The sequence below is a fragment of the Oryza glaberrima genome, chromosome 3 (assembly GCF_000147395.1).
Source record: "Oryza glaberrima chromosome 3, OglaRS2, whole genome shotgun sequence".
In the NCBI taxonomy this organism is placed as follows: Eukaryota; Viridiplantae; Streptophyta; class Magnoliopsida; order Poales; family Poaceae; genus Oryza; species Oryza glaberrima.
Window position 1 is genome coordinate 5,183,970 of NC_068328.1, and position 27,037 is coordinate 5,211,006.

At 40.1% G+C, this 27,037-nt stretch overlaps 3 protein-coding genes across 3 annotated transcripts; 2 read left to right on the top strand and 1 right to left on the bottom strand.

Moving 5' to 3' along the window:
• Positions 1 to 254: 254 nt before the first annotated feature.
• Positions 255 to 1,780, bottom strand: LOC127768839 (transcription factor RSL2-like). The gene is made up of 5 exons (XM_052294493.1): positions 1,334 to 1,780; positions 952 to 1,248; positions 803 to 868; positions 624 to 689; positions 255 to 512 (listed from the first exon to the last, which is right to left on the bottom strand). The coding sequence occupies exons 1-5, from the start codon at positions 1,778 to 1,780 to the stop codon at positions 414 to 416; spliced, it is 975 nt and encodes a 324-aa protein (XP_052150453.1). The 3' UTR covers positions 255 to 413.
• Positions 1,781 to 11,357: 9,577 nt separating this feature from the next.
• LOC127766579 (DNA repair protein UVH3) lies at positions 11,358 to 20,062 on the top strand. The gene is made up of 14 exons (XM_052291661.1): positions 11,358 to 11,956; positions 12,739 to 12,935; positions 13,015 to 13,150; positions 13,321 to 13,398; positions 13,493 to 13,546; positions 13,732 to 13,916; positions 14,042 to 15,635; positions 15,767 to 15,961; positions 16,084 to 16,169; positions 16,478 to 16,751; positions 16,862 to 16,998; positions 17,509 to 17,593; positions 18,038 to 18,526; positions 18,870 to 20,062. Exons 1-14 carry the CDS (start codon positions 11,618 to 11,620, stop codon positions 19,431 to 19,433), a joined length of 4,413 nt encoding a protein of 1,470 aa, XP_052147621.1. The 5' UTR covers positions 11,358 to 11,617; the 3' UTR covers positions 19,434 to 20,062.
• A 183-nt stretch (positions 20,063 to 20,245) lies between these two features.
• On the top strand, positions 20,246 to 25,019 carry LOC127766580 (membrane-associated progesterone-binding protein 4). Its single transcript, XM_052291662.1, has 8 exons — positions 20,246 to 20,533; positions 21,032 to 21,108; positions 21,413 to 21,484; positions 21,655 to 21,692; positions 22,293 to 22,336; positions 22,986 to 23,032; positions 23,354 to 23,528; positions 24,365 to 25,019. Exons 1-8 carry the CDS (start codon positions 20,444 to 20,446, stop codon positions 24,533 to 24,535), a joined length of 714 nt encoding a protein of 237 aa, XP_052147622.1. The 5' UTR covers positions 20,246 to 20,443; the 3' UTR covers positions 24,536 to 25,019.
• Positions 25,020 to 27,037: the final 2,018 nt, after the last annotated feature.

Genomic DNA, 27,037 nt, shown 5'->3' on the forward strand with positions numbered 1-27,037 from the left:
TCTGGTATTTCGGTTTAGGGATGATTTTGAAACTTGATGACAAGATAAGAGACCTCACGACTTTTTCCTTTCATCTCTCTCGTTGCTTTTCTTTTAAGAATAGTAAACCGACTAGCGAAGGTGTTCTGCCAATTTCTCAGTAGTTTTCACATTCCGTTGCCCAAAAATAAGTTCTTCCATGGCAGGATCTGCTGTACGAGGAGGCAAGGAGCGAAATGGTAAAAAAGAACTCGATCAATGAGGTATATAATTAAGGTTGGCCATCCTTTGGGAATGAATCAAATGGATTCAGGATGGAAAAATGTACTGTATCAACAGAAGTAGAAGAAAAAAAAAAATCTGTATTTCTGCGCCAGCTGCAAAGAACCATAGCTTGAGCTAGCGTCCGTGGGGCCATGGCTGGAGTACGTGGATCATTGCTGCTGCGGTGGAGAGATCTTGAGGTCGAGCCCGACGTTGACCCCGTTGTACGCGATCGGCGCGAACATCCACATATCATCCGAGCTCAGAAGCTGCGCAAAACGATGAATCCCATTGCTTTAGCTTATGGAAGATTAGAGACCAACGCGCGAATTGAAGCAAAACTTGGGCTCTTGGATTCGAATCAGGGGTCTTATGGTTACCTTGATTTGGAGCTGCAAGAACTTGACGTAGTGAACTGCTTCTTCAAGCATCGTGCTGATGTCCACCTGAAAAAAATAACAAGTCCTCGCATGATCAGAGCAATTCAGTATCGTGGAGGCTTTTGTGGAGTATTGTGATTGATGCGGTTTTGGAATCAGATGGTTTTTAAGTAACTTACCTTGGTTCCATTTGGGATAAGATTCTGCAGTATCTTTAGCCGTTCATTGATCCTTTCTCTCCTCTTCTGTTCAAGCAAGACAGTTAAAAAAAATTCAGATTCAGATGAGCAACAAAAATGTGCAGCAACTCGCGCATAGTTCTACCTACCCTGGCATAGAGGCTTTGCGGATCGGTCGCCGCCCCGCGCCCGGCCCTCGCCTTCGCGCCGCCGTGCCCGGTCGCCGGCGATGACAACGACGACTTCTTGGACGCCGAGCTCACGTTGCTGCACGAAGTCATCTCCAGCGACAGCGAGTCGTCATCAGAGAGGTAGTTGGTGCTCGAGCTCTGCACATTGCCGCCGTCGCCGCCGCCATTGCTCTCCTTCTGGTTGCTGCTCCGGCTGCACGCGCCCTTCTGCGCCTTCTTTGACTGCGCGTTCTTATTACCCTTCTTCTGCACCACCTGATGCACACATCGTCAGGAATCTTAATCCGATTATTACGAAAGATTAATCAGTTCATTAATTGTACATTTTTTTTGTACTTACTGTTGCTGCCGTGGAGCGCGCCTTCTTCCTCGCGACGTTGTCCGTGGAGCTCTCATCCTTGTGATCCTCAACCTTCCTCTTGCACGCCGGTGTCATCTTGGTGGCGGCGGCGGCGGCGGCGGCGCTGCTCCCAGCGCCGCCAGCATCGCCGCCGTTCTGGTCCTCGAACTCGAGGTTCAGGTCCACCATGAAGCTCGGGTCGGCCACCAGCTGCTCCTCCGGCACGAAGAAGTCGCCGCCGGCCACCATCGCGCCGCCGTCGTAGCACCCGTAATGCTGCTGCTGCTGCATGTAGCAGTATGGCGCCGAGCCGTAGTACTGGTCGGCCGCATCGTGCGCCGGCCAGTACATCGCCGGCGGCGCCGCCGCCGCCGGCTGCTGCTGCTCCTGGTCATTGCCGAAGTACTGCACGCCGAGCAGCTGCGCCATCGCCTCCGAGTCCTCCATTGCGACTGACGGATCGAACGAGTGCCAGCTCGCCTCCGAGGACTCCATCATCTCCAATGGCGAAGAAATCTGTAACAAAATATGATCTCGTAGATGGCCATACCTGTCCTAGTATTTATAGAGCAGGGGCACTATTTTTTTTTCATCAGTTCAGGAACAGAATGTTCGAGCGTACAATTCTGACCATTCATAATTTAATTCGAAACATTTTGGGAAAACTACTTCACAGTTGGCGATGCCAGACAGCTAACAAAAACCGCTGAAATTCGTGCAAAGACGAATAGAAAAAACACAAGGCCGCGAATCGCACATAAAAAACACCATTTCGTCCGTGCAATGAGGGCGATTGAATTTGGGGTGCAATGAGTGAGAGACTAAGCTAATGATTAGGTGACTTACATACTAGAGTAATGAGCAGAGCTGGTCTTATTATGTCAGTGATTTGTGTTGGATGGTAGGACTGTAGTTGGAAGAAAAGAAATAAGAGAAAAAAAATGGTCGTGAAGGAGTTGGCAAGATCGTGGGGAAGAGTTTCATGTCATGTCATCATAATTTCAGAGTGAAAATAAATGTGTTTGTTTCAAATCATGGATTCTGATCTTTTGCCTCCCTATATAGGAACTTCAGATAATGCTAACTAACAACGAATAATTTTGTGTTTTTTGTTTGTGGGCTAAAGTCGGAGGGACAGGGAAGCTGGTTTGCTAGTGATTGGTGAAAAATATTTGGATTAACTTATGATCCGTGCGCATTCGCTTGTTAGTCGCCTAGATCACGTCGATGCATTATCAGTTCTCCTGCCGGCGAGAAGTGATATCTTTGAAGCTAGCGAAACTGTATTGTTCCAGTTGTTAAAAAAACGTCGAGAGAATATATATGATAAAACAAAATAATGTATTAAATGTATTAGGATTTGTCATGACAAAACAAAATGACATTGTTTGTCATGGAGATATCACTACACTTTCATAAAAGTACAACAGAGAAGAGTGTACAAAATCGTGCAGAAGTATATTTACATGTTGCCAATAGATATTGGTGGTGATTCCTTACATTCCAAACTCCAAATAGTACATGCATTGTTTTTTTTAGAAACTCTTATAATTTGCTCTGTTGAAACTCTAATTACAAAATATAGTAATTATCATTAATCTTATTGTATTTCATAATAATTAGCAATAAAACAGATTAATTGTCCTAATAAACACTAACTAGCTGGGTGGCCCGCGCAATTGCGTGGCTAGCACCCAAACAAAATCATATATTTTCCAGTCTGATTTTACTTAAAATTTATTAAATAGCTATCTCGTTGTCTTAAGACTTTGAAAGACAAAACCTTATCATCCACATATTTCTAATTATATAGCTTTTAAAAGTCACACCAGCTGCTACCCCTTACTTCTGTCATATCCTTCTTTATTTACTTACTCGATTTATCACTATTTTTATTCATTCTCTTTGAAACCTTTAAAAATTGGATCTTATAGTTTTAAAGTTTATTGTCTCGTTGGGTTTCATTTTTATAATTTCTAGAAGTCCCGTCAAACACTGTCATTATACTCCTCTACAACCCGCCCACTGTCTTTTCTCTTTATTGTCATTGTGATTTTAAAAATCAAACATAATTATCGTTCGGGTTCCGCCAAACCGTTAGCGGCTTTGCCATTGTACTCCTTTATGGCTCGCCCGCTGCCTCCATTCTTTATTATCATTGAGATTTTAAAATCGAACATAGTTATTATTGGGTTTTTTTTTACTTTTTAGAAGTTCCAAACCTTTAAAAATTGGACCTCGTAGTTTTTAGAGTTTATTGTCTCGTTGGGTTTCATTTTTTTTAATTTTTAGAAGTCCCGTTAAACGATGCCACTATACTCCTCTACGGCCCATATGCCGCCTACTCTTTATTGTCATTGGGATTCTAAAAATCGAGCATAACTATCGTTGGAATTTATTTTTTATTTTCTAGAAGTCCCGCCAACCGTCGGTGGCTTTGCAGCTATACTCCTATACACCCCGCCCGCTGCTTCACCTTTTTATTGTCATTGAGATTTTAAAAATCGAATATGATTATCAATGAAGTTCACTTTTTAACTTTCTAGAAGTCCCAGCAACCGCCCTGCCCATTTGCTTCACGGCCTGCATGTCGTCTCTCCTTTTAATCGTTATTAGGATTCTATTTTGTGTTTTATTAACGGTTTTTATATATCGTATCAGCCGTCACCACTCTACTCTTTTATAGGTCTATTACTTAATATATCTCGTCATGTGTTTTAGATGGACTTTTCTTTATAAATTGTATTCCTAGTTAAAATCTTTTTTTCTTTTTCTTATTTCAGAATTTATTTTTTTTTCAAATTTTAATTAATATCGCATAGTGTTCTTTTAATATTTTTATTTTTTAAAAAAAATTCAGTTTTTTTAAAATTGTATTTCTACTTAAACTCTCTTTTAATTTTGTCTAATTTTGGATATTATTTTATTTTTTATTCTAAATTTTAATTAATCTCGTATAGGGTTCTTATGTGAATTCTTCTTTCAATATTTCTTATTTTTTAATTCCGAATTTCAGTTAATTTTAAATTGTTTTCCTACTTGAATTCTTCTTTTCTTTTTGCTAATTTTGGATTTTACTTTTATTTTTATTTTGAATATTAATTAATCTCGTATTGGATTCTTATATGGACTCTTCTCTCAATATTCCTTATTTTTAATTCCGAATTTTAATTATTTTTAAATTGTATTCCTACTTGGACTCTCCTTTTTCTTTTCTAATTTCAGATTTTATTTTATTTTTATTCTGAATTTTGATTAATCTCCTATTGGGTTCTTATATGGACTCTTATTTCAATATTGCTTATTTTTAATTCCGAATTTCAGCTATTTTTAAATTGTATTTCTGCTTGGACTCTCCTTTTCTTTTTCTCCGATTAATGTGGGAATTTTTAGCCACCACAGCGAACGTGGTGCCTCCTTTCAAATTTGTTTTAATAATATAATAGATCTTGAAATGAAAATTATTAATTAACGAAAAAACTAACTATGACTAATCATTTGCGTTGACAAAAGTGGATGGTCTCATCAATCAATTTAGATGGGGGCTCATCCAACATCTTAAGAGAATATATATTCTCTTCAGTGTCCATCCCATCCCATCCACTCTCGCCCATGAAACAAAAACATGTAAAAATGGGATGATTATCTTTCATCTATTTTCATCTCTTCAACCAAATAGACTCTTAATGGACCAAAAGCTTCAATTTTTTTCTCTTCAAAAGGCATTCATAGGTCTGGAGACTCCTAGCCTCTTGGGTGGCCTATCAGCAGTTGGACCCAAACCAATGGGAGCCTTGCCTCGATGTCCAAGCCTGCTGGGAGATAGTTGCTAACAAAAAGGAGGTACCCAAGAAAGGCATGCGTAGCTTAATCTTGTTGGTTATCTGAGAAATCTCGACAGAGAGGAACCGGCAAGTCTTCGAGCACAAGAAGATAGCGACACCTGGCCTCGTGGTGAAAATAAAGGAGGAAGCAAGAACATAGACCCTGGCAGGAGCAAAAAAAGCTCCAGGAGCTCCTTCCAACCTCGGATAGATTTGTATAGATTTTTTTCATTCTTATGCCTAGGAGTTGTATTTTTCTCCTTTTATATTTAATGAAATAGCATAACCTCGTGCCGATTCCTTTTAAAAAACAAGAATAAAGGAAAACAAAATATATGGGGATATTTTCATTTTCTTCAGAAACTAAGCTGTCAGATATTGTATACTTCATATAGTTATTCAGACTATATGTCCTTAGAAACCACATTGTAGTCGCTGAGTTTCTAATTTTAAATTATTTATACAATTTTATATATGTAGGCTCGGAGCCAAATTTTATTTTTTGAAAAAAAAACTTGCAGCAAATTCGCATTGCATCCCCAAACCGAAATATATATATTTTTTATTTTGTTCCTTGCAAAGAAAAAAAAGAAAAGATTAATTTGTTGAAAGAGATGGAGAATAGTTAGAGAGAAGAAACATGAACAGAGCCGTACCAGATATATTCAAATTAGAGCCACGTTATAACCACGTCCAACAAACCAAAACTAAAAACAATCAGAGAGAAAATCGAAGCCATATGTTTGGTCTCCTTCCATCAATAATTAATATTCTAGCGGGGTATACAGTACCGAAAAGAAAATTAGCTCCACCATGCTCGGTTGCACTTGCACACGAGTGCAGAACCGCCAGATCGAAAGCTAGCGAACGTATGCTGCTGCGATGGCAAACGGCCGTAGTACACTAGCCTAGCAGGCTAGCACTACTACTCTACTAGGCGTGCCACGGCCTTTGCTACATTTTTCTACCCTGGTGCACACGACGTATCAGGTAGTACCCTGGTGTTGTTCAGATTCCAACTTTTTTTTTCAAATTTCCAATTTTTTTTATCACATCAAACTTTCCTACACACAAACTTTCAACTTTTCCGTCACATCGTTCAAATTTCTTCAAACTTCCAATTTTAACATGGAACTAAACACAACCGTAATAGAATTTGTGATATGATTTGAATCTTTAGTTGTTTAAGCCCTACTAACTACTTCATCCGTTCTAAAATATGGTATGGCTCATTCATGTATTCAGGGGCTATTTGGATGGAGGCTAACTTTACCACAGTATAACTTTATTTACCATAAGCCCATAACTGTGTCAAGCCATACAAAGTGTTTGTTGGCCACAACCATGGTAAATTTTGGCTAGAAAATAAAAATATGACGCGTGGACCATTGTGCTAATAAAGTGTAGCTTAACTCAACTATGGCACTCAACCAGCCACTAGCCTAAGAAATTGTGGCGTGTCTAAGGTTTGGTGTAGTAAACTGCGGCCACTACCCAAACAACCTCTCACTCTTTTTATTACGCACAACCACACAGGTGAAGTGGGGGAACCTAGGCCTTATTCGTTTTGAAGGATTACTAAAGGAAATCTCAATTCCTTTGGAATAAGCACTATTCATGCCTTTGGTTTGTAGGATTCAAAGGAAAATTTTCCATAGGAATACTATGCCAATCCTCCAAAAATCCTCCAAAATGTACTAATTCCATAGGAATGAAAATATCTACTCTATTCTCTTTTGTTTAGCTCAGTGTAGGAAAAATTCCTGTGTTCCAATCCTTTATTTTGCACGTGCGTTCTTACATTATTTCTACGTTTTTCCTATGATTTGAAAGCCTAGGATTGTGGACTCTTTGTTCACTAGTGGTACTATGGCTATGTTCTTTATAGATGATTCGACATATATATTATGGATATTTTTTGTATGATTAGAAGAATGAATTTAAGCTAGAGTAATGCAGATGACCAGTGTGTTGGAGTGTATGTGTGTCCACCTGCGTTCGAACCCTATCAGAGGTCGTCGCATGTGTTCACCTCTCTTATTCTTTTTTTTTATATATATATTCACCTCTCTTCTTATTACCATTTATATGGAAACTCCTCTTTTCATATTTAGATTTTTTTTTATAGGGGTGAGTTACCTATTCTATACTCCCTCTGTACCATACTATAAGCGATATTGAGTGGATGTGACATGAATATGAACACGGAGTGAATATAAATTTAAAAATAGTAGAACTAGTTATTCGAGTAATGTCGATATGATTTTTTTTTTGAGAAATCGTAATTTGATATCTGTGGTACACCTATTCACAAGTCCGTAAGTTAAAAATAACAGGGCCTAATAAGAGACGATGCACTTAAGTACTTAACAAGTTAACATGCATAACGTTAGGGTATTTTGATTTTCTCATCGTGCAGCTTGGCGCACGAAGTTGAGCCCTGAGCCTGCTTAGTCGATCGGTCTACGTCCATCGGTCCATGACAGACAACAGTGTTGTCTGGTTGACTGCTCATGCACTTGGACGCCACCACCATCATGTGCACCCCGATGCTCAAACCAGTACGCCACCAATCACCATCATTTGCTTGCAAGAAAACGACCTCTATATCCAGTCAAGAACACGTACTCTTTTTCATTACAAGAGTCACAACCGATTAGCAAGCGTATAGAAGTTTTGTTGTCACTTGGTCGATCGACAGGTGTCCACAGGATGAGAACACACATGACATATAGTTTATGCTTTCCATTAATTGCTAAGCGTGTGAGTTAGTGGTGCATTAGTGGAGTTAAGTTTTTTTTTTTTTTTGAGAAAGAGTTAAGTATTACTAGTTAAGTGATGGATCTAGAACAGCAAATTAAACATGTCTTTTGACGACTTGCATTTGAGCAGAAAGTGAAATGATAGTCAGGATTCCGGCAAAACACAGGAATAATTAAGAGAATATGAGTTAAAGAAAAGGAGTCCGATCGGATGATTAGCTAACAGATACCTTCGCTCTTTGGACATAATTCGATATCCAAATGTTGCCGTAATGCAAATTGCTAACTATGTTTTGTCAGGCCAATCAGTGTGTCCACGCATGATATTCTTCTTCTTCAACAGCAATCGTTCTCGAAAAAAAATACTACTTCCCAGTGCGAATATTCAGTGAATTGTTCCGGCCATGACTTCCTTTTTTTTTGATCAACTTGCATGCGGAGGACACGTAAATTTGATTTCCGTATCAAATCTGTTTAGACCATTGTACTGTCTACAGCTACTCTGTTGAGTAAGAAGACTGAGGTTGTGTCCAAACTTCAGTCCTTTTTCATCTCATCAACCTGTCATACACATACAATTTTTCAGTCACACCATCTCTAATTTTAATCAAAATTCAAACTTTGCGCTGAACTAAACACAACCTGAGGTATTTTGTGCAGCCAAGCAATGCATTGCAGGAGTTTCAAACTCTAAACTCTATTTAGGTTGCGTTCGAGATGAGGGGTTGGGAAACCTCTTTCCCGGCATGCAAAACAAAATACATATTATTACATGATTAATTAAGTATTAACTATTTTTTTAAAAAATAATTAATATGTTTTTTTAAAACAACATTTATATAGAAACTTTTTGCAAAGCAGTTTGAAAAGTGTGCGTGCGGAAAACGAGAGAGGTGAGTTAGGAAAATTGGGGGAAGAACACAACACAAGGGGTACAGCTATTTAGCGCACTTGCATTCTCAGCTTATAGTTTTTTTTCTAAAGACTTTCATCTGCAAAACTTTCATCCAAAAAAACTTTATCTCAAAATTTTCATAAAAAAACATTCAACGAAGAACTTTTATATGAAAACTTTCATATGAAAAAAGTGTGCGTTTGAAACACATGTGCTCTAAATAGAGTTTAGAGTTTGAAATAACTGGAATTGCTAACCAGGGTGGTAACAGCTTAGCTGCAAATTGTTTTTATGATCCTGCAAACTATCAACTTAGCATATTTCAAGTCTACATAACCAAACACTTTCAGCAAAAGTACTTACCAGTTACCAGCTAATCAAATGCGTTGGGAAAATATTGATAGACAATATACTTATTTTGAACGCATGTATATCAGGCCCAAAGTTAAAAAAAAAGGAAGATAAGTAGAGCATCATGTCTTGAAAAGCTGTGAGTCGTTACACCAGTTCCACAGATATATTCAGTAACTCGGTCAAGAAAGAACAACACGCTTTAAAGTTCTGTTTGATGTCTTGAACTGAATAGTCTACTGTTGATCTGGCAAAAGAAATCAACCGGAACCTTAAACAAGCTGGATGCTAAAGAGAAAAGAAAGTAAGACATGAGCTATCTCAATATTCTCAAGCAGTTCAAAACAGACTTAAAATCTTCATACAGATTATACGAATGCAGATCTACAGCTAGTGTATTGTTCCCTTTCTCATTGAAATGAATAATAGTTGACATTGTTAGTCCTGCCACCCGGGGAAATGTTTGGCTTAAGAGAAATATACTCTATAACATCGAACTGTTTGGACCAGTATACTTTTTTTTGTCAGGATTACCGAAGGAGATCATCAAATGTAATTAAGATAGAGGAAAAAAATATTTACAAGAAAGTTTTTCATCGACAGCGAGCTGTCGAGAAAGGATGTGCACCAAAGCACACGCTCCGACACCACACGCCAACCACACAGACACAAGCTACAGAGAGGAGAGCTGAACGCCAAACCGGCCACCGCTATGCGAGACCGGTCGCCGCCGGGTATACAACAACACCATAGAAAGGATACTCCGAAAACAACGCCTTCACGAAGGTTGCGACGCTAAAAGACGCTGTCGTCGCCCGTCCAAAGAAATTGGACACGGTTTTCACCTAGAGATCCTCGTCGAGGGAGGAAGGTTCCTCGACAACGCCCCCAAGAGGGTTACTGCGCCAAAAGGCGTAGCCGCTGCCGGCCCAATAAAGCACTAGGCTAGGTTTCACCTGAGACCCTCTTCACCCCGTCGCTGTGGTCCGTCGCCCGCCAACTCTGATACCTCCAACCAAACATCAGTAGCGCGTGGCCTTCACCGCACCGGACTACCGGAGTTTGGACCAGTATACTTATCTTATTGTCAGGGCCCCAATTGGTTTTACATTTCGGCTAATAATCCTATACAATATAATATAATTTTAGATACACATTGTTAAGACTAAGTTTACATACACAGCCATACTTGAACAAAATGTTCCTGTGGGAAGTAAATTAGTGTCAAGAAAAATACAATGTAGAAATGCAACATCTCAACCTAGCTCATACAGATTAGACACTAGACTATACTCTATAGTGCAACAGCTACTGTTTCATAGAAAAGGTACATCCCCAAATAGAAATTTCACCGTGAAAGAACTTCCCTTGGCTATTGGAAGGAATCATTCCTCACCTGAGAGGCTGAGAGACTCAGACTAACATACATAAAACAATGTTAATTGACACTACTAGCATCGAAGTCAACTAATTAACTAGCACAAAGTCAGCTAATTATAACATCACCCGATCTTAGATTAGCAAAGATGTGTTAACTAAAAGAGAGACCGTCTTATATAATTGAAGAAGAAAGTGCTCTATCATAGATCCAACTAGTAGGACAAAAGCATATCATTCAACAAGGGTGCAGGACCATAAGTACTCGAAAACATGGGTTGGATATTTGCATCCCTACAAAACCCTTTTTCCAGAAATCCTAACCTATTCGGTTCCTAAAGACAAAATGAGAACTACTCCCTCCTTCCCTAAATGTTTGATGCCGTTGACTTTTCTAGACATGTTTGACCGTTCGTCTTATTCAAAAACTTTTGTGAAATATGTAAAACTATATGTATATATAAAAATATATTTAACAATGAATCAAATGATAGGAAAATAATTAATAATTACTTAAATTTTTTGAATAAGACGAGCGGTCAAACATGTTTAAAAAAGTCAACGGCGTCAAACATTTAGGGATGGAGGGAGTATATAGCAGGGTAGTTTAATCAATTTCAGATATGAAAAGGGTAATTTCAGGAAATTGTTTATAGAAGTCTAGAGATTATCTTTTTTCGTTTCCTGAAAAAGAAAAGCAGAAAGAGTATCAAGTTTCAGTTGTGATTTGCTAGTTCTGAGCAATAGCATTGGTTTCTCGTTAGGTTCAGATATATATATAAGCATTGTGCGGTTGTTCTCCAATCGACTTGGGCCAACTACCTGAGCGGCCCAAAATCCTTAATTGAGCCCATTACCCACATGGGCCGTAGCCCAGACTGGAATAACGCGAACCGCCATTCGGCCATCGATTGACCTTTTCTTCTCCAAAATGAGGGAAAAAAAAACCTGCGTGTAATCGCAACTCCATCCGGCTCATCGGCGAGTCGGCGTCGCGTCACTCCCGTGCTCCGGCGACGGCGGAGGAGGAGGCGGAGCGGTCGCCGGAAGCCGTCCCAGCGGCGGCGGGGGGGAGATGGGAGTGCACGGGCTGTGGGAGCTGCTGGCTCCCGTGGGGCGGCGCGTGTCGGTGGAGACCCTGGCGGGGAAGCGGCTGGCGGTGGACGCGAGCATCTGGATGGTGCAGTTCATGCGGGCGATGCGGGACGACAAGGGCGACATGATCCGCGACGCCCACCTCCTCGGGTTCCTCCGCCGAATCTGCAAGCTCCTCTTCCTCCGCGCGCGCCCGGTCTTCGTCTTCGACGGCGCCACCCCGGCCCTCAAGCGGCGCACCCTCGCTGCCCGCCGCCGCCACCGCGACGCCGCCCAGGCCAAGGTCCGGAAGACCGCCGAGAAGCTCCTGCTCTCCCATGTACGTGGCCTCTCTCCCCCCATTCCTCTTATTGGCGCAGCGTATTTTAGGTATCCTCCCAATTGATACTGTAGGGATGATGGCTGATTTGTAGGAAATTTTATTCCTAATCCAGTACTAGTAGTGAGTGATGACCAGAGAATTTGCACTATACACTCTATTTTAGTACCAGTACAACACTACAATGACAACCAAATATGCTATGATCATGTGAACAAGAGAATGATCTACCCAAGGCCCATGTATTACTTCTCTGGGGAAAAACTACTACTGATTTCTGAAGGATGATGCCTTGCATTTCTAGGGGAAAAAACGTGTCATAAACATGTTTCTCAGGGTTAATTTACATTCCCCACAAAAAAAATTACAAGCAAAGGGTGCAATTTATCCCACCAGCTTCTTTTGTATTGGACTCTACCCTTGTGATCATCCTGTTATTTGATTGATCTCTTTCCACTGGAATTCCACTATTCAGTTTCTTCAGGAACTGGGAGATTTCCCTAGGTCCCAAATGTGTCCTAACCACCCAAAAGTGTTTGTAGTGGACATAAAGGAGAGTTGTTTAGGCTATTAAATTTGTTCTGATATTTTCTCTTAATTTCCTCTAGTTTCTTTTCCCGAGTAGTCCACACTCCATTACCATACATATATCATATTGAAAAAAAAAATTCAAATGACCATTCATTTAGCAATGATGGTATGGCATTTTAATTTTACTAGTATTTTAAGTTTGTTGGAAAGGCAAAATCAATATCTTTATGGTTTTGGGCATGTGGTTCCAGCTCAAGGCTAGGAAGCTTGAAGAATTGGCAGCTCAAATCAAGAGTGACAGGGCTAAGCATGACAATAAAGGCAAGCAAGTTGAGAGCAGTAAAATGGGAGAAATTGAGAAAATAAATGGAGAGCAAAAGAAAAACAACGATGGAGAAAACAGCGGGGGGATTGTAGCACCAATCGACCAGGAGAAACTGGATGAACTGTGTGTGCCTCCCTATAGCTTCCACATACTTCTTCCTTGTTAAGATCATTAAGTTGATGTTTTTATTGCATGTTTTAAGGCTGGCCGCATCACTTGCTGCAGAGGAAGAGGCAAATTTGACTGGCAAAGGAAAACAGTATACTGTAAGTGTTCCATTGCAAGAAGCAGCTGACATTAGTGAGGATGATGACGAGGATGATGGAGAGATGATCTTTGTAAGTATCTGGTTTTTATTTGCTTGATGAAAACTGAGTGTGCCATCTAAGTTTTTCTTATTATTCAGTTTCACATAACATGGTCCCTATCTTTTTTTAGTGCACCCACTGCTTTTTTTTTTAATTTATTAGTTGATTAAAAGGTAGTGGTTTTTGTAATCCGATTGCAGCCTATGACAACAGGTGATATTGATCCTGCAGTATTAGCTTCACTCCCTCCATCAATGCAGTTGGATCTTCTTGTTCAGGTAAAGAGGATGAACTACTGGTTCTCATGTTTCTCCTTGGTACCTTAAACTGTATGCAACCAGAGACTAATTTAAGAGAATATGTTTGGTTTAGATGAGGGAGAGAGTGATGGCTGAAAACAGGCAGAAGTACCAGAAAATTAAAAAGGTAATAGACATTATTCTTTGGATTATCAGCATGGTCCAACATATCACTAATGTTACTATATCTTACTAGAAGTATTATAATTCTATGAATACAACCTTTTTATATAATTTTATTTACATAAACTGTGCCATTTTCAGTAGTTAGGTGTGGCATGTATGACCTTGTGATGATTTGACTCATTGCAGGAACCTGCAAAATTCTCAGAGCTCCAAATACAGTCGTACCTGAAAACTGTTGCTTTCAGGCGAGAGATAGATGAAGTTCAGAGGGGTGCTGCAGGCAGGGGTGTTGGAGGCGTCCAAACATCAAAAATAGCATCTGAAGCTAACAGAGAGTTCATTTTCTCATCATCATTCACTGGTGATAAACAGTAAGTACTAGTCTTCACATATAGTCATTTGTTAACTTTGTGCATGTGAGTGTGCATCACATTCGGTCGCTGTACTTGTTAAAATTCCAACCCATATAGATATTGATGATACTTATCTGGATCAGGACATTAGCACAAAGAGGCGGAAAGGAGCATATTGTCGATAGCATTAAATCAATGAGGGAAATCAATCCTGCTGTCTTCAAATCCAATCCCACTAGTAGTTCTAGCTCAATTAAGCCTAACAACAGTGAGCCTTTGGGGAGTTTTGGACCTGATGTTGAGACATATCGTGATGAGAGAGGAAGGATTAGAGTAAGTAGGGTCAAAGCAATGGGAATTCGTATGACTCGTGATATTCAAAGGAATTTGGATTTTATCAAAGAGCATGAACAGGTCAGAAACAGGGGGCATGACTCTGTAGTTGAAGGATTAGCTAACAATGAAGAGCCTCCAGATTTTCCAGAACATCTTTTTGAAGGTAATGGGCTGCGGAGTTCTCTTCATCTCAGCGAAGATTATGATGAAACTGCTAGCGATAACCATCACACATCATCACTAGTAGGATCTGACAAAATTTCTGAGGGTGATTATCATGGAAGCAAAGAAACAATAGAGATATCCTTTGCTGACGATCAAACAGAAGTGAAGGACAATGATGACCAAATTTTCTTGCATTTAGCTTCTGGAGCTTCATCCAACTTATTCACTACAGAACAGACTGATGGCTCTGATTGCATTACAAAAGAAGGCGTACTTGAAGGTGAAACACCTCCTATTCTAGTTGATGAGAAGGATCACCAAGCATCACTGATGGACAATTTCTGTACTGATGATGAGATAGAGTGGGAAGAAGGTGGTTGTGATGTTCCTGGAGGTCCTTCCAGTAATGAAAACGATCAATCTAAAGTACCGAAAGGAGATCTAGAAGAAGATGCCCTTGTTCAGGAAGCTATAAGGAGAAGTTTAGAGGATTTTAAGAAGCAAGAACATGAAAATGTGACCACTGAAGATTTACAGGCATCTTTTGAAGACAAACATTTGCAATCTTATGATGATGTTCCTAAGCCAGCTGGAGCTGCAGGAAAGACAGCTGATAAAATTGGGAAGGAAATAAATTCTGAAGAGAATGATATAGTGCATGGATCACTTGTAGTTGATGGACGAGAAAACGAGAATCAGACTCAACCCGAGAATAGTGATGGGCATGCCGATATGAAGAGAGCTTATTTGTTGGATCCTCTCCCTCCATGTAATATGACCGCCAGTACTAGTGCTGCAAAATCACCTGAGGGCTCAGAAGTTCAGCACCACAATTCAATGTTACATTCAATCAGAACTCCCGAGTGGCCTAAGAACGATAGCGATAAAGTTATGACGCAATACAGTTTGAATTCTGATAATTCAAAGTGCAAAATAGATGATTCTTGTACTGGAGAAACCTCGAGGTCACTCCAAAATGACCTTTTGATGGATGAACTGGTTCCTGACACTGCTGTACAAAAAGAAAATATGATCCAGAGAACTACGGACTTATCCACATCTGAGATAAACTATACGAAACTGAACGATAATGTTGGTATATATAGTGTGTCAGCTAGTAATCTAGAAAAGGAATTATCTCTTCTGAGACAGGAACAAGAATATCTCGGAAATGAAAGGCGGAAGCTTGAAAGCCACGCAGAGTCTGTCAGCAGTGAGATGTTTGCTGAATGCCAGGTTTGAATACAATCACCTTTTCCCTTTGAGTTGAGGCAAGGTTTACCTCAGAATTGAGATTTAGTGGAAGTTTGAAGTAAATGGTTTTAGCAGTACAAAATGTTAACATATGTATGTCTTGTATTATACAGGAATTGCTTCAAATGTTTGGCTTGCCATATATAATTGCACCTATGGAAGCTGAAGCTCAGTGTGCATACATGGAAATGACTAACCTTGTCGATGGAGTTGTTACTGATGATTCAGATGTTTTCCTGTTTGGTGCAAGGAATGTTTATAAGAACATATTTGACGATAGGAAATATGTTGAAACATACTTAATGAAGGTCAATTTTCTTTCTGCTTTCAATTTTACTCTCATTTTTATTTCATTGCCAGCTGAAGCAATGGGAAGTCCATGTCCTTGCTGGACCATGTTTCCACAGCTAATATTGTAATACATTTTCAGGACATTGAGTCTGAGCTTGGTCTAACAAGAGAACAATTAATACGTATGGCAATGCTTCTTGGGAGTGACTACACTGAAGGAATTAGGTGATATGCTAACAAGAATATGTATCCTGTAACTTTTATTGCAGTTTGTATAAAAATAAGATCAGAACTTCATTTTTCTTGTTGAGTTGCATTTTTCGTTGAAAGGAAATATGAACTGAAAAACTTGCTGTTCCAGAGATCAAGTGCATGCTCTGTTTTGTTGGACAAATTTGTTATGTATACAGTCATTAAGAATACAGAGCATTGTACTTTAATTATGCCATCTCAATTTCTTATTTTGAAGGGGGGAAAATGCCATTTCAGTTTCTGTTTTGTCCAGTGTATTTATTTATATACTGATTATGCAGTGGCATTGGCATTGTGAATGCTATTGAAGTTGCACACGCATTTCCTGAGGAAGATGGGCTCCAAAAGTTCAGGGAGTGGGTTGAATCACCAGATCCAACTTTACTGGGAAAACTTGGTATGGAAAGTGGTAGCAGCTCAAAGAAAAAAAAGTCTGGCAGAAATCATTCAGACGGAAAGGGAAACAGCCTTGAGCCTGAATACACTAAAGGTTCTGATGACAGCCAATCTTCTAATGAGACCCAACGCATCAAGGAAATATTTATGAGTAAGCATGTAAGTATGTTGTCTTTATAGACTGAATTGTCAATTGCTGTAATTGCATGGTGATTATAGATACTGCTTTACTAATATTTCTTTTGCACTTGTTATCATTTATTTATCAGAGGAATGTGAGCAAGAACTGGTATATTCCTTCTACTTTTCCTAGTGAAGCAGTCATAAACGCATATATTTCCCCACAAGTTGATGATTCAACAGAACCATTTTCCTGGGGAAGACCAGATTCAGGCTTACTGCGCAAGTAAGCTTTCTTGAATAACCTTATGTTCTCATGGATGCGAGCAAACAATAAAAGATACCGTTCATTTCATTTCCCTGCACTTTTTTGTATTGAATCAGTTTTTAAGAGCAGCAATGTTTTTCTTGCTGGAAAGTGGTGGACAATGTAGTCCAACATACTGGCAGTGGCATTAACCGCTCAAAAACCTAAAATATATCCGATATGCCAGCACCAGCTTGTTTCTGGTAGGTGTTCAGACTGGTACCGTGGAGCGCAAAACCCTAGACAAGTTTTACCAGAAAGCAGAGTGTTCTGTTACTTTTAGCTGCCTGATATGTTATAATCAATTTGTTTTTATGATGTGGAATGTGCTTTTTAGCTCCTTATCATTACCTTGACAATTTGTTCTGATCTTTTTCTTCACAAGTTAGTTCTGTTTCAAAACTAAGGATTATGATTATGAAAAAACACACATGCTCTATTTCTTTTCTTTGGCGCAACAACAGAAGATCTAATGTTGAGTTCCTTCAGGTTATGTTGGGAAAGGTTTGGGTGGAGCAAGGAAAAGGCTGATGAACTGCTAATTCCTGTTTTGAGAGAGTATAATAAGCACGAGGTTAGTCTCTGGAAGACTGTCACTATTATTTATCCTATTATAGAATGGTTTGATGTGATAATATGTTTATGGATACCATTGAATTCTGTTCCCTAAAAAAATGAGTTACTAGTAAGTTAGTTTTACGGTTTGAGAACATCAATTGTTAAGATGTCAGCATTTCACCTCTATTTTACATTTTTTTCGGATCGGCTGGTGCTGGTTTGCCATGTTCTGCAACATTTGCATTTTAGGCATCTGTAAAAAGCAAGTTTTTGACAATTCGTTTCATTGTCTTTAAGTTATTTTCATTTAGGAAATCGCTGCCTTTTGAAAATAGAATAGGCATGCTTTTCTGCTTGGATTTCATTTAACTAAGAGTGATTTAACCGGAATGTCAGCAATCCAAAGTCTGCAAAATTGGGTTATTTAAATTTTACAGTTTCATGTGTCACACACATGCAGACTCAACTACGCATGGAGGCGTTTTACTCATTCAATGAGAGATTTGCAAAAATTCGTAGCAAAAGGATTAAGAAAGCTATCAAGGGTATTACAGGGAAAAGCTTTCTAGAGACAGATGAACTTGATCATGATAGTCCCAGTACTAGTAATACCAGCAAGAAGAAAGAGAGAACCTCCTCTGGTCGTGGTAGGGCTAAAGGGCAAAGAACCAAAGATGTTGGGCCTGGTAACACAGGAAATCAGGACTATGACATTGCTGATAGCTTAGTAGATGCAGGTGAACATACTACAGAAAAAAGCACGTCCAGTAAGAAAAGAACTGCAAACTCCTCTGGTGGTTCAAGAGGCAAAGGAAGAAGAAGCATGAATGCTGCACATGTGATAATTGGAAATGGGGAAGATTCTGATGTCTCTAATTTAGCATCTGATGAGGATTCCCATATTAGACATACCAACGACTATGAATCAGAGGGATTGACATTACGCAGGGTAAGTGCTCCTTATGGTTTTCTGCACTTCTTATTGTATGGTTCTTTCTCATGTTCTCTTTGATGCTGTTATTGAAGGTCTCCGTACTGTAATATTGCCCACTAATTTGATGTGATCTAAACCTTTCTGGCCTAGAAAATTAGCTTCCATTTATTGCTAGCTGTTTAGCATATGCTTGTAGTCCTCAAAATATCACACATGCTTGTCTTTGAGAATCAATTCTTTTTTGAAGTAAAGAATCAGAATTGTTTATGCATTTCTTCTGATCTGCACATGAAGAGCAGTAATATTTGCACTGGAGAGTAACATTATTATTTTTTTCATGCTGATGTTGTTTCTGCAGTCAAATAGGAAGCGTAAGCAGGTCACATACGCGGAAGATGGTCAGGAAGCTGATGATAATGATGTTTCCATACATCAAATCGATGAAAATCAGGGCCAAGGTTCTTTGGAGGAGGACATGTGTCACATGGCTGGACTTGACACACAATCTAATCTGCTCCATCAGGATACGAGTGAATTAAACATCGATCAAACGCATACAGATCCCTCTGATATGAACGAAGATCCTTCGGGCTTTGAGTTACCCGAGGATTGCCATACGGACACTGCACCAAAAGACTATCTCTTCACCGGTGGTGGATTCTGCATGGAAGAGGGTGACGAGCAAGATACGGGAGTGGATCAATCTGGTGCAGAAATGGAGCATGAAACACGTGATGCCTGTGAGGGTATTGACGAGGTTTCTGAAAGTCAAAGCGGTAAAAGCATGAGCTATTCGGCGACTGGAGAGGGCACAGAGAATGCAAATACAGAGGCCCGAGGGGCGTCTTCATCGCAGGGACGCAATGCAAGCCGTGGTTCAGGTGCCGTGCCGAAGCTTACAAAGCGTAGGAGAAAATCATGACTCATTTGCAGCGGATCATGCCTCGCACATCATGCCGTTTTGTTCAACTGGGCAAGGTCACGTTTCGATTTGTTCGGCAGCCAATGAGTTGCGGGCTTGCGGCGTTGTCGTCTGTAGGCCAAGTCTGAAGACTGAACAAAATGCAGGTCGGCATTCTGCACACCGTTTTCAGGCTTTTTCAGGTTTCTGTCCATTGTTTTTCTAGGACAGTTATCGTATATCGGTGTAAACTGATTGAAGTGAACATTTAAACCTGACGTGATTCCTTGCATCAGGGTGTATGTGTAACGCAGGCTTACCAACAAAAGCAATGCACCCGATGAAAATACTGATAAAATTGAAATACACCAAAAAAAACTGACAATTGTTCTCTATCTGAATATGTTTATTTTTCATCAATAATTTAACGGTACTACTGTATTTTCATCGAACTAACAATCTAAAAGTGTTTTGATTAGTACGTCAGTACAAAATACAAGTCAATGTTGAAGAAGTTCGATTATACAGTAATACTATCTTTGTTTTTTTTTAATAAATGATGTTGTTGACTTTTAAAATAACGTATGGCCGTTCATCCTATTAAAAAATTAGTGCAAACATGCTAAGTATAACTCACATTTAAAGTTTTTTAATGATACAATAAGTCAAAATAAAATAAATAACATTGATATAAATTGTTTGAATAAAACTAATGGTGAAACATTATACTATTAAAAATTAACGGTATCATCTATTATTAAAAAAACGGAGCGAGTACGTCAGAATAAAAATTAAAGTGCACTACTGTCGCGTGGATCCCGGGCCCGGCCCACTGGCCCAGTCAACTAATCCTCCCGCTCCGCTGCCTTCGCGGGCCGTCCCCTTCCACTCCGACGAGCTCCCGTAAACCAACTCGACGGTCGCCGCCCTCGCCGTTGCCGTCGTGTCTCAGGCCCTCGAGGGTTCGTCAGTCTAGTACTGTGTGAGCGGTGAGGTGGCGGCGGCTGGTGGATCTCACGGGAGCCTGAGGTATGGTGCTTGGCGCTCGCCTCCTCCTGGGCCTCGCCCTCCTCGCCGCGCTGCTCGCCGTCGTCCTCCAGCTCTACCGCCTCAGGAAGCCGGTGCGTTCTCTACTTCTACTTCTCCCGAAATTTTCCACTGGCTTACCTGTGAGTTTGAGGTTAGATATTGCGTGTTTTTTGTTATCTAATGTGTGGAAGCTGCCTTTGTGCTTGCAACTGATCCGGAATTCTGGATCCGAAATCGCCCGCAAAATCAGCTGGTTGCTAGTTGCTATTAGTACTAGATGTTCCCAGTTGCAACTTCGCAGATTTCTGGTGAAATTAATGATATGCCCCGTAAGGCTGTAACTGTATGGTGTATGCTGGACTTTACTGCTGCTACATATTTAGATTTACTACTACCTTCGTCCCAAAATATAATAATTTTTTACTATGAATCTGGACATATCCAGATTCATAGCTAAAAATGCTTATATTTTAGGACGGAGGGAGTATCTGTTTTAGGCTTTTGGCTATGTTCCTTTTGATATTGTGAATCGTAAAATTTGATCGTATAGTGAGCACTATTTTCTCTTCTTCATGTGTTATACTCGGCAGAGGTTGTGGACCAAGGAAGAGTTAGCAGTGTACAATGGAACGGACGAGAGCTTGCCCATACTACTTGGGATTTTGGGGTATTCACACTTATCTCACGTATGCCTGCAATTCTATTAACACAAATTATACTAGTATTGTAGTGGCTTCAAGTGGCAATCATGATGCGAAGTTTGTCCTCTGTTGTTTGTGGATTGTAATACCTATATCCATATCATAGAAACTTATTGTGTTCAGTTGTAAATGCAAATTCTTATAAGCCCGTTCGCTGTTTTTAAGTTTTGTTATGCATTATGGATTCACTTAGTTGTTCTCTGTTGTATTTTCCATTCCACTGCATGGACTATTTACAAACTTATTTTTCCCTTTTGTTTGATAATGCAGCTCGGTGTTTGATGTCACAAAAGGGAAGTCGAATTATGGTCCTGGAGGTGGTTATCATCACTTCGCTGGCAGGTTATTATCTTTCAAGGCCTTTGGAATTCTCACAAGGAGCAATGCAATAGCAATGCTTTAGGATAATTCTCAAAAGGAGTTAACATTTACTAGCAGTATTAAGCCTTGTTAGGATAATTCCAGAGAACTTATCTCATCTTGCTGATACTAAAACAGCATTTCCATAACAGGGATGCATCACGTGCATTTGTTTCTGGGAATTTTACAGGTAAATCTGCTATCTTATTGCTTTTGGCTTGCATAGTAATAGGTTTACATAGTTGATGTTCATTTACATTACCCACAAGCCACACTCTATATCATTATGATATCCACTGTTTATTGCACAGTATTAGGAATAAATTACACTGGCTGTGTTGATCATTTTAGCTAAATTTAGGACACCTAGATCTTTATCGAATAATAAATGTTTACTGCAGACATCATAAAACATTGCTTCCTAGCAAAGCATCAACAACATACATCTACATATGAAAACAGAAGTAGGTAGCACATGGGTATTGGGTACATTTAAGATTGATTTGTGTCGAAGCTGTAAATGGGGCTTGGATACATAAAATGCAGTTGGTCAGGTGCGATGAAGAGTAGGATACATAACTTTGACTGGTTTATTTTCATTGTTGAAGTTCTTGGAAGCTCGCCAAATTTCAATTTCTGCCAGAAATTGATGTAATAGGATCTGCATCCACATCTTTCCCTTCAAGTATGTTCATAATTTTATTGAGGGTAGTCGAGATGTGAAGTCGTCATGGCTATAGAAGTTCATATGGACTTACATTAGAATATCCTCTTTTTTCTAATTCAACAGGTGATGGTTTGACAGATTCTTTACAGGGCTTATCTAGCATGGAGGTACGACAAGAGAACACAGTTCTCATAGTTTATTTATATTTATAAGTCTTGTAGAATCTATAAGAAAAATTGTAAAGTTTACAGCTAGATGGTCAAGAATAAATTGTTGAGAGAAGACCATACATAAAAGGCTCAAGCATAGGAATATTGTGAATTTCAATTAGTTTGGTCTCTTGCTCCTCGTACCAGCTACCAACATTTTTATAATTTGGAAGTTCATATAGTAACTAAATCTTCATCTTATGTAGTCATGTCACTAGTGTGCCTAGCTTGCATCACGATCTGTAGAAAATGTTTACATTGATATAGTGATCAGCATAACACTGTAAACAGTTGAAGAGGTCATTAGCATATTGATCTCATGTATATTTAAATAACTAATGGAAACCTTAAACTTACTACCTCCATCCCATAATATAAGTGGGACGGTGGGAGTAGTAAACTGAAGATAACACATCTTGTAGTTATGAGCCACTTCTGCAGCTTATATTTGAACATATGTTGGAGGTTGCTCTGTTATGAGCCACTTCTGTAGCTTAAAAGCCCAATCTTTTTTTTCCTGTTTCCTTGTTGCTGAATTTTTCATAATCAGTATTATGCCTGTGTGTTCTCTAAAAAAGGTATTATTGGTTTTGTAACTTCCTTTCAGGTAAACAGCATTGTTGACTGGAGAAAATTTTACTTCGAGAGATACATGTGAGCTGCTTTTTCTTCATTGATTTGTCAAGTTACTTCCATTTCATTTGATTACTTGTCAATATGAGGACTTCATGTAGGACATCTTCATGCTCTTGAATCTTGATGTTATTTCTCCTGATGTGATCTCTCTATCCTGATGAATGCTTTAAATTTCCCGTGTTTTTAAATCATGTTTATGTGGTATTCTTCATGTTAGAGCGCAAGGTCCTATATGCTATGTGAAACTCGCTAAAGTTATCATGCAAATTGTGGATCGTGTAAAAGAAAACCTTGCTAGATGATGTCTTACCATAATATTTCTGTGAACCTGTAATGCAGATTCGCTGGTAAAATCGTTGGACGCTACTACGACGATGAAGGCAACCCTACAAAATATCTCAAGGGTATAGAGATGAAGGCAAAGAGAGGTGCTCAGCTTCTTGAGAAACAGAAGAGTGAAGAAGCTAAAATACCCAGCTGTAATTCGAAATGGAGCCAGCAAGAGGGTGGTGAAGTAAGTACCCTCATATCGATTTTCGCGAAAAGAAAATTTTTGGGTGTCACATCGGATGTTTGACTGGATGTCGGAAGGGGTTTTCGGATACGAATGAAAAAACTAATTTCATAACTCGCCTGGAAACCGCGAGACGAATCTTTTGAGCCTAATTAATCCATCATTAGCACATGTAGGTTATTGTAGCACTTATGGCTAATCATGGACTAATTAGGCTCAAAAGATTCGTCTCGCGATTTCCTCCCTAACTGTGCAATTAATTTTTGTTTTTATCTATATTTAATGCTTCATACATGTGTACGAAGATTCGATATGATGTTTTTTGGAAATTTTCGCGAATTAAACAGGGCCTTAATGAAAGTCCGGAATGGAGTAACTATTTTCTCTTGAGCAAAGCAATAATGTAGCACTAACTTGATGCGACTTGTTGAGATTGCTCGAAAACCAGAGCCTTTGGGGTGCTGTTTTCTGATCTTTCCCCTGCACTTTTGTCCTTGCCTACCTACTGTAGGAATCATATCTTTGATGGGTGCTTGGCAGTGGTATTCCAGCCTCTGAGATAGCATCATAGCAGTATATACTCTCTATACCTAAGGACTACGGCTTTCCTGGGGGTGTGCTATGCCCGTAAGGCCTTAAATTTGTTGATGCTTGACATCCATAGATCGAGTTGAACTAATATTTGTCTATTTTGTTAGTACTTCTTAAAAAAAAAGAGAGTATATTTTATGGTTACTCCTCGTTCTAGAGACTGAAGTCTGAACTCTAGACAAAGCATTTTGGCTTAACAAATTTGCCTAATGTGAAACCTTCTTTAAAACTCTGCTATGTGTTAGGTTTGGTGCGAAACAGGCTATCCAAGATTAGTCAGAAGACCAGGTGACATAGCTCTGACGGGGCAAGTTAGCCAGCGGTGTGCCTGTTACAAGGAGGAGGAGTTGGACAAGGCTGGCCTGGTTGTGTACGAAGGGTGTGATTATTTGTCTACATCTTGCAAAGTGAGTTAGGATATGTACATCTCCTTCTCTTGCCCATGTAGTTGTCTACGGCTGCCCACTGCTTATCTGCAAGGCTGCTAATGGTAATCATACACGAAAAGCCCCAGTATGGGCAGTATACATCATGATCATCGATTTTGCAAGTAGTGGATCGATCTATGTCTGAATTTCTGGATATACAGAGCAATCGTTTTGCTTCTGAATTGAAGATACGCAATTGATAGGAAGACTACTCACCATCAAACCATATGATGGCAATACAGTACTGCCATGCTTTATACATGTAGCGCTGCGAAATGCAGAGGCCGCCCATGATATTCATAGCCGTGGGGGCCTGGGGGGCCTGGGGGGCCTTGGCTATCGATTGATCAACGCTAGCGGCTAGCTTGACGATGCAGTCAAGGAGGCCTTGGCTATCGATTGATCTGCTGTTTGGTCTTCATGATCCTTGCACCTCGAGTTCTTGAGAGGACTGCTCAGGAGTTATTAAAGTCTGAAGAAGTATCCCACGACAGATTCAGATTTGGCTCACGTGAGCAAGAAATCAACTAACCACAATGCCCGCAAGTCCTACCGAAATCTCATCTTGAACGATCGTGTTGAATCAAATACGGGATTTATAATTGATCATGTTGAGTAGAACTACATCTTTTGTTTTGCATCTCCTTACTTATTTCCCAAGCAAGTCTTTGGTAGGGCTCCGATTTCTAAATTTGAAGCATTCTGAACCCAACTCTATCTCTTTAGTATATTTCGTTCAGTTCGCTTCACTCTTTTCAAATGAAATTGAAACTGTTTGGCTAGCATTTTTAACTCCAGAAAAGTTTAGAGTTGAAGTTACAGCTACGCCCAACAAACCCACTCCCTCCGTCCTATAATATAAGGGATTTTGAGTTTTTTTTCATTGTTTAACCACTTGTCTTATTCAAAAAATTTAGAATTATTATTTAATTTTGTGACTTACTTTATTATCTAAAGTATTTTAAGCACAACTTTTCGTTTTTTATATTTGCACAAATTTTTTGAATAAGACGAATGATCAAACAATATAAATAAAAACTTAAAATCCATTATATTTTGGAATGAAGGGAGTAGAATTTAGAGTCCTGGCGCACAAGCCTTTCTTCTTCCATTACCACCAAGCACCTCTCCCTCTCTCTCGTTATTGCAGGTGGTGGCAACCAGTACTACCAACTCGCCTACCGAAATTATTCGGCTGGGTGTGCATCAACCCATCGTCCCATCCGCGCTTTTCTCCGAGCGAAGCACGCATGATGCGTCACGCCACCATGGGCAGAACCCGCGGAAGCGAAGCGTAGCTAGCATATGGCAGCGCGCCTCCTCTGCTCCGCGATCATCTCACCCGCCACCGCTTTCCTCCGTTTCCTCAGATCACACACACCACGTCGCAGGCCCCTGTTTTTTTGTGTGCGCGCAAGGGCCATGATACCCGATGCCGATGCCTCGCTTGCCGCCGCGAAAGGCGCGACGCGATGTGATGTGATGATCCCTCGCGTCGCGTCCATCCAGCGTCCACAGGGAGATCTGAGAACTCCCATCCCGACGCTCCTCTGGTCGGTACGGCCCCCGCCCCCCGGCTCTGCTCTCGCCGAGACAGCAAATCAGAGCAATTTGGCATTGGGCTGTGCCTGTCACACTGCCACGACTGGGCTGCATCTGCTTGTGTGTGTCTGTGGTGTGCATGATTCTCCCGTGCAAGAAAACATATGGATCCACTCAGGGTTGTTGCCAAACTTTCAATGCGCACTAGAAGTACTCCCCCGGTCGTCAGATTCGGATACCTGAGCATGATGCGATTCGGATCCACCCAGTGGAAAGAGAAAGAAAAGGCAAGGCGCCGTGTTGGCATTATTCGTCCTCTGCGATCCGGCTCCCGTCGAAAAATCAACCAAACTCTCGATGTTAAGGAGGAAAAAGTAGTTTCTGAGGCTTCCGAACTCTGGTGTTGATGACGGTTGGCGCGAAAATGTTCCGTGAGCTGGAACACATCGACGCCGGGCCCTCCGATAAACATGCTCTTATAGTAACATTTGGCCTGACAACAAGTTCTGATCGGGCAACCGAAAGTTTTGATATATGAACACGGATCATCTGCAGTATTGCATCTACAATAGAAAGTGGTTGATAGTATCGCAGACAATCTCCACTAATGATATACCTAGAACCAATAAAAAACCCATTATTAACGAGTTATGCCTTGTCTACGGTATTTGTAGAGTATGGAGATCGTTAGTATCAGGACATACGCGAGATTACGATAAAAATAGATGGGTGACAAGGATTTTTATACAAGTTTGGACACCCCCCCTAACTAGCAGGTAATAGTCATACTCCTATTGGCCGAAGCCAATTGCAGCAAAAGAGACTTCACTATTTGTCTAACTATTTGAATCTATTTGTATCGAACTATCATCCGATCCAATTGTACAACAAGCTTACAACTAATCGTCCACAGCCCCATCAACATCAACGATCAAAAGCGTTCATGCT